The sequence below is a fragment of the Octopus bimaculoides genome, chromosome 4, assembly GCF_046866305.1.
Source record: "Octopus bimaculoides isolate indiv1 chromosome 4, ASM4686630v1, whole genome shotgun sequence".
NCBI classification, from domain to species: domain Eukaryota; kingdom Metazoa; phylum Mollusca; class Cephalopoda; order Octopoda; family Octopodidae; genus Octopus; species Octopus bimaculoides.
This window is the reverse complement of record NC_142931.1, coordinates 127,130,524-127,152,076: the sequence shown is the minus strand read 5'-3', so window position 1 is coordinate 127,152,076 and position 21,553 is coordinate 127,130,524. Positions and strand designations below refer to the sequence as shown.

The following is a 21,553-nucleotide window of genomic DNA, read 5'->3' as shown; positions in this document are numbered from 1 at the left end:
TGCAATAAATAGGTAATTTAATCTGGTCTACTGAAGAGCAATCTATCATGAGCAGTGTAGGTGAGGGAATTCTGGAGACAAGAGATTGATGGCGTTCGTCTGCGTGCGACGTAGCAGATAGATTGGTAGTTCATAGAAAATTTACTTTTTCATTTTTAAATATGAATTTATTTTTGCTGAGGGCCTGAAATTTAATCAAACATTTCTTAGTGGGTGTAGGGTACAGAAAAATTTGGAAACTACTGACATAGAGTATGCTGCAACTGGTGGTTGCTTGCAACGTTCAAACATCTGGCATGTCTTAGTTCTATTCAATAAAATATTATATAAAGTTCAACAAGTTGCAAGTTAATTTCACGAACAGGCTGTTCGCTTAATTCTATAAATTAAGGGAACAGAGTTTGTTACCAACGCGGGAAAAACCATTTTTGCCCGTGGAGCCTACCCATTGTTATATAAACACTAGTTTCTACCGGTCTTGGTCTCTTTGGACCAGTCGCCGATGAACCAGACACCAGCCTGTCTCACAGCTTTCTTCAACTAGTGGTCGCCTGTCTTCATAGTTGCAGCAACAGACAGCAGACTGAAGTCATTTGAAAGTTGTTCCAGATTGTAGCATTACCATCATTCTCTTTTGCAATCTTCTATTATTATAACGAAAGGAATAAATCGTCGCTTATTCAACTTACTCAAATCTTATCGTTCTTCTTTTCACACCACGTCATTATAAATGATGACCTATGAAATCTTCCCATTACATGCGTGTGAAAATATGCACAAGCCATTTATTAAAAAGAATATTAGCTAATAAGTTTTTTTCTAATGATTTTTCGTGTTACCTCTTTTTCCGATTTAAGCCGCAGGTCTCGGAGCCTATTACCAAAGTAAATTGAGGAATACCTGTAGCTTTAATATATTATGTTCCAAGCTAGAATATCTTTCATAATAGATCTGTTCAATCAGGTCTTACCTGATGTTAAACCATCAACAACACTGTTTCATCGTCCATTATACCAGGAATCCCCAACCTACGGGCCACGATCCAGTGCCGGGGTTTCGATCATATAAACTTTTAAAATTTTATTTGTTTTATTGATTATCGCATTCCTTAAGGTAATTTTGCATTGTATATGTATTATACAGTAATAGCTCACTTTACGAGGATCCACTTTACGAGAACCCGAGTTTACCATTTTTATTTCATAATAAATCTAAAATGGTTAAACAGCCATTTTGTGCGTGTGGCAACGTTGCAATAGTTTCTTCTATCATAGCAAATACTTCTGCGTGCTCTCGAGAAATTTATAGAAAGCAAAAAAAAAACCCAAAAAATCTTAGCAAACAACACTAGACTTGTTTTTTTAAAAAGAAATCTACAAATCCGTCTACGAGTGCTTGTGAATTGGCCATCGCGTCTACACGTGATGGTGTGCGCGAGTATAGTGCGAGTGAAATTGATTCAGAAAACGATTATAATAAAATATTTATTATAAATGATCTTGTCATTCTTTTTACTTTACATAAAATATTCTTTACATTCTACTGTTGTTTTATTGCCGTTTATTTACGAGTATTATAGATTTTATGGATTTTATAGATTTTTCCGGGAACGAATTACGATTTATAATATTGCTACAACGCTTTGCTTTACGAGTTTTCGCTTTACAAGCGGTCTCCAAGGATAAATTAACTCGTGTATCGAGGCAATACTGTTTTATAACATATATGTATTATCCACTCAATTGTATTTTGTTATGCATATGATCCCCTTGTCAGCGGAAGGATTGTCTTGCATAGAACCGGTCCAGGGTGCAAAAGTGATCGGGGACTACTGTATTATGCCACTTCGTAAGACGGTCGATATTGTTTTGCATTTGTTGAAATATTCTGTTATCTCGACAAGTTGTTTTCACGAATGACATAACAGGGGAGATAACTTTGTTATTTAATGCGATTTATGAAGTAAGGGAGGCAACTTATGGAAATGTATTATTGTAGGATTTACGTTTCAAAGCTGATGAATGGGAGTGAACTGAGATACACGGACCGGACTAGACTGGAGTGAACCGGACTTGACTGAAGTGATCTAGACTTGACTGGAGTGAACTGGACTGAACTGGACTGTTTCCTTAACACGGAAATATTGATGATGACGATTAAAAGAATGAGATAATATAGATATAAACTATATAGGCGTATACACACATGTTCAAACGGAATACATACATATATGTGTGTGTGTGTGTGTGTATGTGCGTGCGTGCGTGTGTGTGTGTGTATTCATTTTGCAAGATTCCTGATGTGAAATCGTGTGTTGAAACAGATATTGTATTTCGTATTTTGGGGGGGGGGGCAAATAAACACCCTATATATATTTTTTTCTTGACTCGTTTATTATTATTATTTTTATTCTATTATTCTTTTTTAAAACGAGTGAAGAAAAAATATATAATGTGTATGTTTATTTGGCAAAAAGAAAAAAAAATGAAAAAAATGACTGTCCCGAAATACAACAATATATATATATATATATATATTTGAAAAAAGAAAAAGAATGACTCCACTGACAGTTCTAATCAGTTTAATTTATTATTTTAACATTTTTTAATAATATAAATTTTACACTTTAGTTCGTAGATCTAGTAAATTCTTCGTTAACTTGGATGGGAGATTTTTGAAAAAAAAATTCCTTGCTAACTTTTCTGGAGAAAAACAGATCTGAGGGTTTGGGGTTTTGTGATTCTATATATGGGATTTGGGTGTGTATGGGGGTGGGGTGGGGAGATTGTGAATCAGTGTGGGAGTGAAAGAGTATTGAAAGAAAATGGTGAATGGTCAAAACAAGATACTTTTATGAAGCTATTTGAATAGTTGACCTTTAGTGAGGAAATATAATGGCCAGATATTCTTCCAAGTCCTTTCTTTTAGTAATTTTCTTGTTTTAGGTGTGTGTCTGGGGTGGTGGTGTTAATGTTAATACATGTCTTTTGTTGATAGAAATGTTCTTTTATATATTGGTTTTGGAGGTGAGATGGGGGAGACCATGCAAGCTCACAAATTTACTTCCCTACATATAATAAACAAAAAGTATATATACATCTCTCTCTCTCCCTCTTTATATATATATATATTACTCTTTTACTCTTTTACTTGTTTCAGTCATTTGACTGTGGCCATGCTGGAGCACCGCCTTTAGTCGAACAAATCGACCCCAGGACTTATTCTTTGTAAGCCTAGCACTTATTCTATCGGTCTCTTTTGCCGAACCGCTAAGTTACGGGGGACATAAACACACCACCATCGGTTGTCAAGCGATGGTGGGGGGAACAAACACAGACACACACACACACATATATATATATATATATATATACACATATATACGACGGGCTTCTTTCAGTTTCCGTCTACCAAATCCACTCACAAGGCTTTGGTCAGCCCGAGGCTATAGTAGAAGACACTTGCCCAAGGTGCCACGCAGTGGGACTGAACCCAGAACTATGTGGTTGGTAAGCAAGCTACTTACCACACAGCCACTCCTGCGCCTATATATAATATATATATATATATATATATATATATATATATATATATGTGTGTGTGTGTGTGTGTGTGTGTGTGTGTGTGTGTGTGTGTGTATTCCTCGGAAACAGGTAAGAGTCGGTATTAAAAAGAGTACTGCCTGTAGAAAAATCTGTATGACCCCTGCAAGCATGAAAAAATGGATCTTTAAGTTATGATGATGATATATAGATAAATAGCTATATATATATATAAGCATGAAAAAATGGATCTTTAAGTTATGATGATGATATATAGATAAATAGCTATATATATATATATATATATATATAGCTATTTATCTATATATCATCATCATAACTTAAAGATCCATTTTTTCATGCTTGCAGGGGTCATACAGATTTTTCTACAGGCAGTACTCTTTTTAATACCGACTCTTACCTGTTTCCGAGGAATACACACACACACACACACATACCTGAGACTATAGTAGAAGACACATGCCCAAGGTACCACACAGTGGGACTGAACCCAGAACCATGTGGTTGGGAAGCAAGCTTCTTATCACACAACCAATGACATCTTATATCAACTATGTTATATGTCTACACCTAGAGATATTAACCACTTTTAATAGATACTCCCTGGTGTAAACATATAACAGAGTTGATAGAAAACCTTGAGAAATCTGAAGCTGTTAATAGCTGCTTCATTGTGTAGATGGACAGCATAGAAGACAGGTATTAAAAGTTATAACTTAGTGTACAGAATATAAGGGTAGGTAGAAAATGTCTTTTCCCATCCATTTGCCCATAACTGCCAGGACGAGATGATATTTTATTCATAACATCATTTGGTTTTACAGCTGAATGATGTCCTTCCTAATAATAAGCGCTCAACCATAAAGTAGATAGCGAGGCCTGTTTCTTTTTCCCACAAAATTGGCAAAAATAAATTAGTTTCTGTGTCATGAGCAAAGCCATTTGAAGCATTAAAAGACATGATCTTCTTTGATTTAGTGAACTTTACTAATGAATTTTTACTGCGACAGGTCATCTTGTCAGATTTTTGGACTCGTAAGTCATTTTAGTTTATTTCTCAGTGAGATAAAACTAGACAAGGGAGCAGGATTCACAGAAAATGCTTTGTTGAGAAAGTTTCATAATACAGAAGTGTGTCCTTTGCTTTCACTATTGGCTTTTGAAGACCAAATCACATTGGATTTATCTCCTACTCTCTCTTTTCTCTCTTTTACTCTTTTAGTTGTTTCAGTCATTTGACTGCGGCCATGCCAGAGCACCACCTTTAGTCGAGCAAATCGACCCCAGGACTTATTCTTTGTAAGCCTAGTACTTATTCTATCGGTCTCTTTTGCCGAACCGCTAAGTTACGGGGACGTAAACACACCAGCATTGGTTGTCAAGCGATGTTGGGGGGACAAACGGACACACACACACACACACACATATATATATATATATACATATACATATATACGACAAGTTTCTTTCAGTTTCCGTCTACCAAATCCACTCACAAGGCTTTGGTCAGCCCGAGGCTATAGTAGAAGACACTTGCCCAAGGTGCCACGCAGTGGGACTGAACCCGGAACCATGTGGTTGGTAAGCAAGCTACTTACCGCACAGCCACTCCTGCGCCTATGTCTTTTCTTGTCTTTTTTTTTTTCTTGTTATGGATAGAATGTTTTGCTTGAGGAGGTCAAAACATGTCTACTTTTCACCAGTTTGCTTTAACCTGATAGCATTTATATCAGCCATATCTGGCTCTAAATCCTAGCAACTGTCTTTGAAGACTCATATTGTTGTTGAATGCTCAAAATGAGGAGTAGAAAGACAGCTGACAACTGATGAAGGGTCTTTTCTGTGTGTTTACTTGTCTGGTTTTCCATTTTTTCTTGTTCACGTATTTCACTCACTTTTCCCTCGTTTGTTTACATATTTCATGTTATTTGCACTGCTGGTGATGTCCTGTGCCCATATATGCATGTATATATATATATATATATATATATATATATTATATTATTTTTTTATTATTTAATTGAACATAAGACATCCATTTCCAAGTCTGTTTATCTTCACCTTTTTGATGTGACTCTCTACTCTATGCTATTTTCTTCCTTCATCCTTCTCTAATTCCCTTTTTCTCCCTTTCCTCCTTCATTGTTTTTTTTGTGTCTTTCTCTCTCTCTCTCCTTTTTCCTTTTCTCTCTCATTGCTCACACATGACCACCGTCCATCTTTCTTTTTCTGCATGGATGTTTAAAGGAACAGACATGTTTTCTCTTCTCTAAAAAATGTTTCTCCCACCATTCACTATTTTCCTCTCATTCTAGTCTAACAACCCTCCATGTTTGTTTTTGTTTGGTTTCCTTGTATGTCTCCACTATCATTTCTTTGTTCCCAACATCCCCCCCCCCCCCACCAACCAAACATAAATCCTAAATTTTATTTTAGAATTTATGGGAGCAACTGTTTTTGAAGTCTCATATTGTCATTGAATGCTCGGAATGAGGAGTAGATTGACAGCTGACAACTGATGAAGGGTCTTTTCTCTGTGTTTACTTGTCCTATTTTCCATTTTTCTCATTGTTCACGTATTTCACTTGTTTTTCCCTCGTTTGTTTACATATTTCCTGTTATTTGTACTACTGGTGACATCCTGTACCCATATATGCATGTATATATATAATATATTTTTTATTATATATAAATATATATATATACACATACATATATATTTATACACACACACACATATATATATATACACACATACATACATACATATTCACACACACACACACATAAAATGTGTACGTGTGTTTGTATATATGTTCAAATGTAAATATGTATGTGTGTGTGTATATATATATATTTACAAGAGTGAGGGTTGGCAACAAGAAAAACATTCAACCATGGAAAATCTGCCTCAATGAATTGTATCTGATCCAGGCAAGCATAGTAAAGTGGACGTTAAAGTCATATATATATATATATATAATTCTACCCAGATGATGGAGGCTTGATTTATTCAATGTTTATTTGCTTCCATTACTGACTGCATATTATGGTCAACTACATCTACCATTATGATGTATTTCTGAGCCCCCAGAAACAGCTGTTGGGCTTATAACACCTTACCTCTTCTCCTTTAATTTTCTCTGTGTCAATTGAATCTATTAATATAAATATTTGTGTACTTATACTTGAATATTCATCATCTGAATGTCTTTGGTCTTTGCTTCCTTTCTGTTTGCATGTACACACACACACACACACACACATTTTGTACATCAAACTCAAGCAGTTATATTTAATCTGTTTATCTGCATAATTGCTTCCATATCTGCTCACCTTGGTTCCTCTTATAACCACTCTTTACTTCATGAAATTGGTCCCTCGTAAAGACATCAGCGTCTAAGTTTGAATCATTTGAGCAAGAACCTCTGGATCTCACCTGTTGACTATATATATATACCATCATCATCATCATCGTCGTTTAACGTCTGCTTTCCATGCTAGCATGGGTTGGATGATTTGACTGAGGACTGGTGAAACCAGATGGCTACACCAGGCTCCAATCTGATTTGGCAGAGTTTCTACAGCTGGATGCCCTTCCTAACGCCAACCACTCAGAGAGTGTAGTGGGTGCTTTTACGTGCCACCCACACGAAGGCCAGTCAGGCGGTACTGGCAACGGCCATGCTCAAAATGGTGTATTCTATGTGCCACCCGCACAAGAACCAGTCCAGGGGCACTGGCAACGATCTCGCTTGAAAGTCCTCACACATGCCGCTGGCACAGGAAATGTTCTCTATGTGGCCTGTGTGTTTTCTGTGCTCTGTTTATGTTCTGTTTCTCATTTTGTCCACGTTTTTTGTGACGTCCTGTACCCAGATATGCATCTATATATACATGTAGATGTAGGTATGTACATACATGTATGTATATATGCATATACTCACATATTATTTGTATAATATATATATATATATATATATATATATATATATATATATACACAAGATTTTTAGAGTATATAAGATGAAATAACAAGACAAAACTCAAATAATTAAGAATGATAAATAGAGACAATTTTAATGACGATTTAAGTAAGTAACTTAAAAATATAAACAGCATAGAATATATAAGAAAATAAAATATATCCCCAGAAATATACATGAAACAGAGAGAGAAAGAGAGACCATATATACATATATACGTGGATATATACATACATGTGTATGTGTTTATATATATATATATGTGTGCATATATATATGTAGAAAGAGAAAGAGAGAGAGGGGGAGGAAAAGAAGTTTTTGTTTTGGTTCCTTGTGTAAATTGTTGTTGCTGCTGTCAACAAAAAAAAAAAATATATATATAAATAAATTGTTGTTGTTGGTGTTGTAGTTGTCATTGTTGGAACAGCTATTTTTTTCTCCATCTTTCTTCAAAAGTAAAAGTTCAGAGTTCACGACAAGGAAAAGTTATCAGAAAAAAAAAAAAAAAAAAAAAATCCTTCACTGTATATATGTGTGTGGGTGTGCAAATAAGTGTGCATATGTGTATGTGTTTTTATATATAAGTATGTATATGTGTGTGTGTATATATATATATATTTATATACATTACATCACATTATATATATATATACATTCATACATATATGTGTTCATATATATATATATATATGTATATATATATACATGTATTAATATGTGTGTGTGTATGTGTGTGACATTCCCCCAAACTCCACATGTACATCCCACAGAAAATATTCTTCTTGTCACTGTCATGGCAACAAGAAGTTCTTTTAATAGTTTGAAAGAGGTCAAATCACAGACTTTGTACTTCAGTTGATGAAGTGTAATTGTTATTGTTGTGTGGTGATGTAATAGTAGTAGTAGTAATGGTAGTAGTTGTTGTTGTTTAACCCCAAGTAGATCAGACCTAACTGATCTGACCTATGATCAAATGCATTTCAGCCATTATAATTCTACCTTTTTGAGGAATATCCAGGAGAACTACATCATATAATGTATCCTTTTCTTAAGCTACCTGGCTAAACATCACATCAGCACCAGTTCTGGCACTGTCCATCTATATATCACTGTCAGGGAGATGAATCACTGTTGACTCTAGTGGTTGAGTGTCTATCACTGACAAGACTAAACAAGGTCGAAATCACGTGATCTAGTGATCTTGGTGCTGGAGGAAGCAGGGGTTTATCTCCCCCACTAGCGATATAAACAAGCATGCATTTTGCACCAAAAAGCCAAGAGTTTTTCCCATGGTAATTACCACAGTATAGTTTGTTCTTATAGAACGTCCATGTTTAAGTGAGGGTAAATATTACCTCTCAGTATGGTGTAGATTTGAGGAAAATTTGGCTGCTATTTCTTGCAGATCAAGCAACTACATACAAGCTTTCTAGTATGGTAGTGCTATTTCATTGGTGATACTAGCATTGCTGTTGATTTTGTTGTTGTTGGAGTGTTATTAGTGGAGGCCGATATGGTTCATGACAATCATAGCTTTCTTACTTAAAATACATTTGTTGTTGCTGTTGCGCCTAAGGTCAGGTATTCCAGCTGTAACCATTCATCCTATCTTTTATTCAGGACCATATTTATCCACTGCATCCTTCCCATTTTAAAATGTTAGGGGTGTCTTTGTGAAAGACTTGGTTGCAATTTTTAGCAGTTCAAGCAGCCACGTGGTGGCTTGCTCCCTCATTGACTTGTACTTCTTGGACCGGATTGAGCAAGCCGTTCCGGCTGTACCCATTCCATCTTTTAAGAGGTAAGTAGGATTACTTTGTTTAACGTCTCCTTTCTCTATTTCAAATTGGTAGGGTGTGATTTGAGGGAATTCAGCTCCTATTTCTAGCAGGTCGAACAATGACATAGAAGTTCCCTCATTTGTTTATCATATTTCTTGTTTTTGTTGGTGATGGTAGTCCCCAAACTTACCCAGAAAAAAAAACCAAAAAAAACCCAACCCTCTTTTCCCATCATACCACCAGGATCCACCATGCAATCCACAGGAAATTTCACCCTCCCCCACACCTGTCCTAACTCACAAGCACACAACAAGTGTCACGAGGGGATAGGAGACATTGCTCATAGAGTAACATGTTATGCTACTCCACCACCACTGTCACCACCTCCCTCAGTGACATGTAGTCAAATGTTGGGAGGGCAGGGTGAGGCCAGGAGGGGGGGAGCTTTAAGTATGAGCTAATGTAACCAGAGTGGGTGGATGTTTTTACTGTCAGACAATTTTAGAGGATTCTCATCCCTGTATTAGAACTGCCTTTGCCCACCCCAGTTAAGAGGGGGTGAGGTTAGCCATGCCATGCCACGCCACGCCCCCCCCCCCCCCCAGCTCTGTGTCATCGTTATCAAAAGCACTCTGCAGCTTAGCTGCCCAGGTCAACCTAGGTCAGATCAGGTTGCCGAAAGTAATGTGCAAAGATATCGAAGAGCAAGCGCAAGTGAAGGGTTTTTTTTTTTTTAATAAGGGGCCGCCCACCTTCAAAGAGACTGGTAACAACTGGAAGTCGGTATAACGATGGGAATGGAACCTTCACTGACGTTTCGATTATCACGCTCCATGTGTATCATCGGAGGAGAGTTAGCGTTTGGGCTGGGGAGGTGGTGGTGTGGGTGTGGTTGGAGCGATTGTGGTGGTAGTACCTGTGGTGGGGGTGGTTGATGTGGGTGGATATGAGGTAAGTGCGTCTGATGGATTGGTAGGTGTTGTGGTTGTAATGGTGGCTGTTGTTGTTGTTGTTGCTGTTGTTGTTGTTGTTGTTGGTGCAGTATGCTTTGCGTAATCAAAGCACCAGTTGGTGTCTGCAGTAGCGCCGTTGCCGTTGTTACAGTAGGTGTGGCTGCAGGTGGTGACGACGTCTGCGGCAAAGACGTTGCACTGTTGACCACAACAGGACCAGAGTTCATGTGGTCAGTATTATTGCCATGTTTTACAGGCGACATGTGGTTGTTAGCTTGGATGGCATTGAGTGGTATGGTGGCGGTAGTGTTGACAGTGCTGTTGTTGTTGTTATTGTTGTTGTTGTTAACAGCAGTAACACTACTGCTACTACTACCACTACTACTAGTACTACTATTATTGCTACCAACACTGTGGCACGAATTCGCCGGACTGAGATTGTAGGGAGAAGTTATTGTAGTGCAGTTGTGAGAGAGGGAGGGCTTGTTGATCACAGGGCTTGGGCAATTATTATTGTTATTGTTGTTGTTGCTGTTAACAAGAGTTATGCTGCGGGCGTTGTTGGAATTGCCATTCTCTGCCAGCGGAGCACCAGCGGAAGTGGTAGCATCGGCAGTGGCGTCGGCAGCGGCATTGGCAGCAGCAGCAGCTGAAGCCGAAGTAGATGAAGAAGACGACGAAGAAAATGTAACATCCAAGGCAGCATTATTAACAAACGACTCGGCATTCTGGATGACAAGACCAGGTGTTGCAAAATTGACGAGGATACTAATAGGATGGAATACAATGGGCTGCTGCGTCCGTTCCACTTGTTGCAGACTGTTCTGGAAACACGACTGCTGGATTGTGAGAGGAAGGTAATGCGTGCCCTGGGGATGCAGTACAAAAGCTGGTAGGTGAACGCCATTGTTGACCGTTTCGTCTTCAGGAGAATGGCAAAGCATTGTAGAAACATTATTACTGGCACCGTTTGAGCTGTGTTCTGAAGTTGGATATGCAGTGGAATCAGAACAAGAACTTGGTGACATGGAACGCACAATTTTCCGTTTTAGTTTACTCGATAACTTCTCGTGTTTTTCAAAACCATGTTTATCATATCCATGCTTTTCATGTTTATCATATCCATGTTTCTCATGGCTGTGTTTATCGTGACCATGTTTATCATGACCATGTTTATCGTGTTTATCATGACTGTGTTTATCATGACTGTGTTTATCATGACTGTGTTTATCATGACCATGTTTATCATGTTTATCATGACCATGTTTATCATATCCATGCTTATCTTTGCTGTGTTTTTCATATCCAAGTTTGTCATAGTTATGGTTCTCTTGGTATTCTATGATATTCTCTTGAGTCAACGAAGCCGAGATATCGACGCTGTACTTCTCCTCTTCCGAGAAACGCTTTGTGATGTCATGCTTAAACTTGTAATTGGTAAACTTATTTTCTTTGCTGCTTCCACTCGAAGATCCATTCTCAGAACCAACATTTCCATGGTAATGCATGTCTCCTTCACCATTGTTCATGTTCATGTTGACCTCATCAGCATTGTTTCCAGAGATACTAGATTCACTGCTTGAAAACATTCCCAGAGAATCGGCACAGCTAGCATTACCACTGTCAGGTTGCTCAAAGCCAGCATTTCCTTGAGACAACAGAGACCGAAGTTGTTTACTTGCTGCTGAATTGATTGAGTCATGTGAAGGGGCAAGTATTTCCGGAACTGTCTGTAGTGTTCTGTCATTGCTCTTCATTTTGTTATCACATTCGGCATTTAGTGATGAACACGATATGTTGGCTTTGTCTCCGGAACTGGGTTCTTCTTTTGGGAAGTCAGTACAGTTTTGTGTTCCTGCAAAAAATTTAAAAAAGTAACGGTGAAAATTGATAGAGAGCTAAGCAAAGAAATACATACACACACACATGTACTATATTAGCAGGGATAGCATACGTTTTTGTTATAGAAATGGTTGGGAGGTTAGACATCAGAACATTGGACTTCTCAAATAAGAAGACACATGACGCACTGCCACATTACCAAAGATGGGTCTTAGGAATTACTTGTAACCATATTATTCACAAATATATTTCGAGAACATAAGGAACAAGGTACTGCAAGCAAATGATGTTGGGTACCACCTAGTCAAAAAAAAAAAAAAAAAAAAAAAAAAACAATAATTTGACACAGCCAATTATACATCAACCACCACAAGGCCAGCAATTCTGACAGTACTTGTAGTGGTGTGGTGGCCTGTTTGACTCTCAATGACCCCTGAGAGATACGCCAGTAGAGTGCAATCTTCTAGTTGGGCCTTCCATGCTAGACAAGTCAAAAGATACAGGTCAGCAAATATGGAATGCATCTTCTCAGAGGAGAAAATAGGTTTGCATTGGGCCAACATCCCTATCTAGAAAAAAGTTACAGAAGTATTGATGACAGTTCAAAACGAGACTTGGATGAAGAAGGCCTCCTCTCTTATCAGCTGGAATCCTATCAGTCCAAGAACAAGAGCTGAAAGGGCAGGAATCCAACTGGAGAGAAGCGAAAAAGATATCCCAGCATCAAAAGCAGTGTAGAAATGTCACCGATGACCTATTCTCTATAGGGAGCAAAGGGCTGAAGTAAAAATTGGGCAAGAGCTCAAATTACTGACCTGTAGCAAGATGTTTTTTACTGACAGCTTCCAGATGGCTGATAACTCTCATGAAGAACTGGTCTTTGTTGTCTAGACCTTCACATTCTACAAAGTAGCGGATTGTCTCAGCTTCACATTCCTTGAAACCAAGATAGAATTTCTCTGCACAACATTGTCCCTGGTTTACTGTGGATTCAAAGAAAAAAATAGAGAAACATTAAAAATAATATTCTAAAAGACCACAAGAACATTGCTAAATAATAATGATGACAGCATTTCAAGTTGAAAGTTAGAAGGAAAATCTTAATCTTTTACTTGTTTCAATAATTGGACTGTGCCCATTCTGGAGTACCACTGTGAATGGTTTAGTTGAACAGATTGACCATACTTATTCTGAATGACCCGTCCTTGTTTTCTTTGTATCGTCTAGCTGGATGTTTTGTTGTCCCTTTCTTGTATCACCTAACTATCTGGATGCTTTGCGTTCTTGTCCCATTTTCTATTTTTATATATATATATATATATATATATATGTGTGTGTGTGTGTGTGTGTGTGTGTATATATATATATGTATGTATGTATGTATGTATGTATATTTATATATATATATATAGTGACTTGAAGAGAGCAAGTGTATAGAAAACCAGTCTAGAGACTTGTTATAATGAATGCTGCCACATTTATAATTAAACCCAAAGACTAATTGAAACTAATAACTCAATGAGAAGGAACACATACCCAGAGATCTGTGAATGTTTTGCAAATGTTTGATATGTCGGATGGCCATCTCAATAATTTCAGTCTTTTCAATACGACCTTGGCCCTGTAAAATAGAAGAAAAGCAAGTTATATTCTGTAATGACTGCACACACACACACACACACATAAATACATATAACACATATGTACGTATATTCACATACACACATTTTAGCTATACTGCTGGACTTCATACAACCTCTGCAAACATCAATATCAATATAACTAGTGATAACAAAAACAGCAACATCAACTACATTGACAACACGATATATATACATATATATATATACATACACACACACATATATATATATATATAACAAGACAGTTTGTAACAAGACCTGAAAACAGGGGCAAGCATAAGACAATATTTAATTTATTTCATACTAAGGGATGTAAAAGCAGCAGAATCAAGGGGTTGGCACTACAAACAAACAATCAATGATTAAATTTCTTTCATGTTCTCATTGGCAGTTGTTTTTTTTTACATCTGATTAAATTTTATTAATGTATTATTATTATTATTATTATTATTATTATTATTATTATTATTATTATTATTATTATTATTATTATTATTATTATTATTATTATTAACAATTGTTGCATTGTGGAAGGGTAGATTTTTTTATCTATCTATTTATTTATTTTTTAATGGGTATTTATTTGCATTTTTTCATTTATATTTTGTAGAGAGGTATTTATTTGCGGTTCATATTCCTGACCTAATAAGCCCCCGTTTATTTCCCTTGCAAGACCTCTTCATATTCTTGTAAAATGCAAAGAGTTTGTTCTTTTATCAGAATATGAAAAATGAAAAAAAAAAAGAAAAGACCTTGCAAGCAAAAGCTATTACAACTGAATGATTAAATAATTATCTTACAAATATTTTCAATACTATATTTGAATGTTGCTTCATATATCTATACACATCTATATATATATATATATATATATATATATATATATATATATATAAGGTTAATGTTTGTTTTTATATTTAGTTATAATAAAAACAATTTTACATTAATCTGATGGGTTACTCTATGCTTTTGTAGAGTACAAATTTATCATTGTTAAACAAGAATATTGTTGCCAGTGACTTTGAAATTTTGGCCAGCTAAGCCATTGTTGGACACTGGCTGAAACTTCGAAGTCACAGTCAACAATATTCTTGTTTAAGAATAAACGTTAGAAAAGTATATATACAAGCAGGCATGGTTGTCTGACTAGGAATTTACTTCTCAACTACAGCACTGTACAGCACCTTGGCACTTTGGGGGTCATTTTTGCAGCACTAGGTAGGCTGAACAATACCTTGCTAGAGAATTTGGTAGAGTGAAACTGTATGAAGCCTGCTATGCATGTGTATATGTTTTAGGGTATTTTTTCATTCATTTTATTTCAATTTGAAATGTGGGAAATAATGAATAGCAGTATTATAACTACCTCATGAATAGGGATGGGAGATAAAAATCATTGATCATTCTACATATTGGCTTTCTGGATCAAATGTTTCTTAAGATTAAGAATGTGCACAAAAATTAAGCAATATATAAAGAACTAAACAGACTAATAATATGTGGAGCCTTTCAGACGATAACTAAAATATTTGTTGAGAATATCTGCAGATTACAGAAGTTTTAAACATGCACTAATGTTGTACAATGAACAGTTAACAGATAAAAGCATAGAGTTTGGGATTTAAAAGCTATAATGGTTACATAGATACATACATACATATATATATATATATATATATATATATATATATATATATAATGTACACCATACGCACACACAAACATATATATATACACATTTATATATTAAATGGTAAAAATATATATACATACACACATGAACATATATACATATATCTATATATATATATACACACATACATACATATATAGGCACACATATATACATACATACAAATACATATATAAATATAGATTTGATTTTCATATATAAATGAACATAGCTATGTGTGTGAGTGTGTATATACATATATATATATATATATATATACATAGCTATGCATGAGTGAGTGTGTATACATATATGTGCATGTATGTGGTATATGTATATAGATATTATGTACACACATGTGTATGCACACACACACATATATATATATGTACATGTATATTTATACACACACACACACATACACATATATATGCATGTGTGTATATAAATGTGTTTATATATGTATGTCTGTTTGGGAACATAGAAAGACAGGTCAAAAGATATATGAGAAATTTGCAATTTGCATCCACAACAAAAATACAACCAAAAAACCATGATATATATACATACATACATATATTTATAAATATATATATATATATATGCATATATATATGTTATAAACAGACCACTGAATCAACATTGAAGCCACAAAAAAATATTTTCTATTGAAACTAAGACAATAAAATATCGATGTTGGTCTTCCAAAAAAATTTCAAAGACCCTTTTGAAAGTCATTGTCATGGGCAAACTGAGCTGGTCTGGAGATATTCTGTTCCCTAAGAATGTGTCATTCTAGTGATTTTACTTTCATATTTTTGCTAGATTTAATTTAACCTGATGAGCTGGATTTAGTTTCCTGTCTAAGACTTTTAATTGACATAAACGTTATCAATAAGCCTGAGAAAAATTTAGCTGTATTGTTCTAAAACTAGACACATAGAAAGCATGTACATATAATGTATATATCTATCTATCTATGTATATGCATGAATATGCGTGTGCGTATATATATATATATAGAGAGAGAAGCCACTATATATATAGATATATAGTTATCGCCAAGCTAACATGGCAGTCCAGAAAAATAGGACGAATGCTGCCATTGATTAGCTCCAAGAGGCCATCACCTCTGGCTACCTATGTGACACACGAAACTGTGTCCAGTCGATGATGATGATGATGGACACAGTTTTGTGTGTCACATAGAGGCGATGGCCTCTTGGAGCTAATCAATGGCAGCATTCGTTAGCTTGGCAATAACTATTAATATCCAGTATCGCTGCCGTGTTCAGTTTTTGCTGAGCAATCTGCACAAGTGGTTTGTTTATAGCGATCAAATATGTGCTGTACATCAGCTTGCTCACTCCATCAAATCAACGTTGTAGCCTGTACAAGTGCATAAGTGTATCAAACATCAGATGTCTAAATAAATGCAGAACAACCTGAAATGAAGTGTTCTGCTCAAGAATACAAGGCACTGCTTGATCTGGGAATGTAGCATGTAAAAAGCACCCACTACACTCTCGGAGTGGTTGGCGTTAGGAAGGGCATCCAGCTGTAGAAACACTGCCAGTTTCCTCGCTTCCCAGACTCCAGTCGAACCGTCCAACCCATGCTAGTATGGAAAATGGATGTTAAATGATGATGATGATATGCACACTCAAGCATACACATATCTATATCTATCTATCTGTCTGTCTATCTCTCTATCTATCAGTCTGCCTGCCTGCCTGCCTGTCTATCTATCTATCTGTCTGTCTATCTATCAGTCTGCCTGCCTGCCTATCTATCTATCTATCTATCTATCTATCTATCTATCTATCTATCTATCTATCTGCATACACACGTGCCTATACACACACTCATATATATAGATTATTGAATGACATCGGAACAGGAATTACATAATCAACTTCAACAGCTTACACCTTTTTTCTGTTATAAGAATTTGTGCACTCAGAAATGAATCCCAGTTCAACATCTTATAGCTTTCTTCTTTTCTTTTTCAATGGTTCTGAAAAAGTTATAAAATGTTGTGCAAGAATTCAGCTCTGAGTGAACTGCTTCTTATATCAGAAACAGCTGTAAAGCAAAAGATGTTGATTATGGAATTCCCATTCCCTTATCAGTCAATAAGTTATATTGCAGCACTGTGTACTTACCTAACACCTTATTCCAAAGCATATGTATATGGAGTCCTAACAACTGGTTTATAGTATCACTATGCCTATACATACACATACATATACATATGACTAATGACTAATAATAATAGAAAATCTCATACTCAGTCTTTTATAATTATTTTGTTTTTTTCATTCCTGTCTTTATGTATGTCAGAAATTTCAAGTCATATGTAAAGGTTTGCCAAAAGCAACAGCCCACAGGTGTGGCAGGGTGGGATTAAAAAAAAAACTTACCTTAGTTTATAGATATAATAAATGGTAATATTGATTAAAGTATTGTCTGAAAAATGCTCAAATTCAGAAAGACATTTGTAAGTACAACAGTTTTGGTTTCAGATTGCAATTCAAAGGACTAGAATGAATTAAGCAAACCAGGACTATTGCAGTTTGAGAATGTCATTTGGGGGTAGTCAGGACTTCCTAGTATCAGAGGCAACTCAATTCTTATGTTAACATGGGTTGGGTATATCTACAAATTTAGACGATTTCATTAATTTTTGTGCAGGTTTTTTTTTTTTGTGTTTTAAATATCTATGTGAATCATTACTAAATACCCCCAAGTACTCTACTCTTGTGGAAAAAAAGAGCTTAAATTTCATCCACATACTAATATACATACATACATATATATATATATATATATATATGTGTGTATGTACAAATATATAGATGTGTGTGTGTGTGTGTTTGTGTATGTATGTAAGAATTAGAGCAAACTGAATTAATTTGTAAAACAATTACAGTGTGTGTGTGTGTGTTACATTGTTTCACATCTGTCTTTATAAATTTACAGGGTTTATAGTCTGGCACTTTTAATTATTTCTGGTGGTTAGTGGTTTCTTTTGACTAGTTAGAAGAGAGAGAGAGAGAGAGAGATAGAGAGAGATATTGTGTTTATACCTTTAACAGAGCTGAAACAATATCATAGACTTGATTGTACAGAGCTATAGCAAAAGGTGTTCAGAAACTGATAAGAGATCATAATAGGTGTGGAGTTGTATGGTAAGAAGTTTGCTTCCAAACCACATGGTTCAAGGTTCAGTCTCACCACATGACACCTTGAGAAAGTGTCTTTTATTCTAACCATGGAAAAATGGATTTTAAAATGATGATGATGACAACTACGATGATGATGATGGTGATGTCGCTAAGCATTTTGGCCAGCATGCTAGTGATTCTGCCAGTTTGCTGCCTTAATGGCAATAATAATAATAATAATAATAATAATAATAATAATAATAATAAGGAAGATGATTTCTTGGTTTCAATGAAACAGTGTTTTTGATGTGTAACAATATTCCAAAGGGCAAATTGTTCTACCAAACTAGGTCAAAGAACAATCCTCATGATTGAGGTCTCCCCCAGATATTTTCAAATCTCAAGACAATTTGAGTTGAGACAAATCTGCTACTCCAGCTCAGATTGTAGCAGTGAACTTCTATTGGGGAAACTACAAAACAACATCAAAAGGAGTGCTTTTCTTTTTTTTTATATTGGTGCAATATTATAAATTTGTAAGGCTGAAGCATAATCGACAAACCAACTTAAGAATATGTCCAGTAATTATTTTATTGACATTGGGTGGAATAAACTGCAAAGTATACGTCCCAGTAGAATATGAATTTAGAAAACTGGAGATGCAGAACTAAGAACTTATAAGCATGGCTACATTTATTAGGAAAGGTATATAGGAAAGGTCAATAATGAAATCCTAGTATATGAGTGGTACTGATTTTATTGACTGTACAGGGAATAAAAGGGTTAATGTTGTAGGAGATTTTTTAATTCATTTTTGTTATGTTATTCTTATTTCTTGTGAATCTTGTTGCTATTTAACCCAAGGCAAACAGAGCTACAGCAAAATTGTGGAAGTGAGGTTTGAAGTCATGAGTATATGGTAAAAAAAAAAGGAAAAAGTGGAAAAAGAAAACAATCTTTCTTTGTATTTTTATTCATTTATTTTTGTAATGTTTATTGTCAGAAATGATAAGCTTATGAACTACAGTTTGGGTGGTTGGGTGGGGTTTGAGCTTGTGCAAACAGTCCTGATTGGTTGATCAACATAATATATGCAGACTAGTTTATTCAACATAATATATGTAGATAATTTAATCAACATATCATATGCAGATTTGGTAGATCAACATAATATTTGCAGATAATCAAAAATAACTGACAATGAAAAATTAGGTCAAAGAGTGGCAGGTTTAAAAAAACAAAAACAAAAAAAAACACAATTGATTCAGAATTCCAATATTTCTCATATAAAACATTATATCTGTATATAAAATTGTGTGTGCATATTTCTGTGAAAAAGTGTGGGCATGTGTGTGTGTGTGTATGTGCATGTATGTATATATATATATATACATAAATGTTAATTTACATTACTAACTTTAAAGAAATTTTAAGAATAACAACAGAACATTTATTGATGCAGGCAACTCAAAAACTAAAAGTAGCTTTAAGATCATTATTAAAATTCTTTTGGACTGGACTTTGAAGTTTTTGCCAGCCATCAAGTCTAGTCAAAATGAATTTTACACACAAACATACATAAACACACACACACACACATATATATATATATATATATATATATAAATAGAATTTTGGCATACACACACATGCACATACACACTCATGTACATACACATCCTCATACGTAACCAAAATTTATCTTATGTCAACAACCAGAACTATAACAATTACAGCCATGAAGGTACATATTGGCCATTCAGAAATATACAAAGTCTGATAACTTCACTTAAACATTTATTATTTGGAATCAAAATTTTTGTTGCACCAACTGTGGCCTGATCCCTGACACGGCTTCACAGCAATTTCAGTTACCAAGTTGCAGTTGGTGCACTGTAAATTTTGACATCAAATAATGTTTAACCCTTTAGCATTTAAACTGGCCATATCCAGTTAAAATATTCTACCTGTTTTATGTTCAAATTGACCAGGTCTGGCATTTAATATCTACCCTACAATATCATTCTAAAACTAAACAACCATGTCATTAAAATCCCAAAGCTACAAGATAATACATGATTAATTTTAAAAGATGTGAATAAATAAGTATTACATTTTACAAAGTAATCTGAATGCTAAAGGGTTAAGTGAATTAATAGTTTTTATATGTTTTTTTTTGGAAGATTTAATATGTGTCTTCCAAGCTATAACTGTTTTAGTTTCAACACACTGTCTCAGATCAAATCACTTGTCAGACAAATACATCTCCAAAACTACATAAATTAACTGCCACTTCAAATACGCAGACATATACAGGCATGAACACATGACACACGACAGATGACGTGGAGGCAGACAAGCACACGCTGAATGATAGATAGACACACAGACAGACAGCTGATTGAAGACAAATGCTTTACCTGTTTCATATAGTTGGCTGGAATAAGACGGCTGAGGTCAGCGAGACAATTGTTCATACGATCACGACGTCTCTTCTCTATAATCCGATGAGACATTGGGTCCTGTAATAAATAAATATAGATATTAGATGAATTAGATGGACATTAAATGAACAAGAAATGAATAAACAGGACACAGACGGCATCATCATCATCATAATCACCATATTTATTATCTAATGCTTGTTTTCCATGATTGGATAGTTTGATAGGATCACACAAGCCAGAGGGCTGCACCAAGTTCCAGCGGAAGTTTTGGCATGTTTTCTATGGCTGGATATCATTCCTAACATCAAATACTTTATTGTGTCTACAGGGCACATTTTTCATCCCACCAGCACTAGTGAGATCGCCAAGTAAGTTGCGAGACAGAAAAGAACAAGAAAGAGAAAACCCTAAGTTAGGAAGGGGAGAAGTGGTTTTATGCCAGGAGCTGGGAAACTAAAATCATGATAGAAGGACAAGAATAGGTGCCTTGCTATAGAAA

At 35.4% G+C, this 21,553-nt stretch overlaps 1 protein-coding gene across 2 annotated transcripts in view; it reads right to left on the bottom strand.

The window, feature by feature from the left end:
• Nucleotides 1–7,617: 7,617 nt before the first annotated feature.
• The window catches only part of LOC106871550 (uncharacterized), a 44,182-nt gene continuing 30,246 nt past the window's right edge, over nt 7,618–21,553 (bottom strand). For both annotated transcript variants that reach the window (XM_014918053.3, XM_089351422.1), the window contains 4 exons: nt 21,028–21,129; nt 13,662–13,746; nt 12,941–13,108; nt 7,618–12,138 (listed from right to left, as the gene is read on the bottom strand). In XM_014918053.3, the coding sequence (XP_014773539.3) occupies nt 10,085–12,138; nt 12,941–13,108; nt 13,662–13,746; nt 21,028–21,129 (2,409 nt within the window). In that variant the 3' untranslated portion in view covers nt 7,618–10,084. The remainder of the gene's footprint in view (nt 12,139–12,940; nt 13,109–13,661; nt 13,747–21,027; nt 21,130–21,553) is intronic.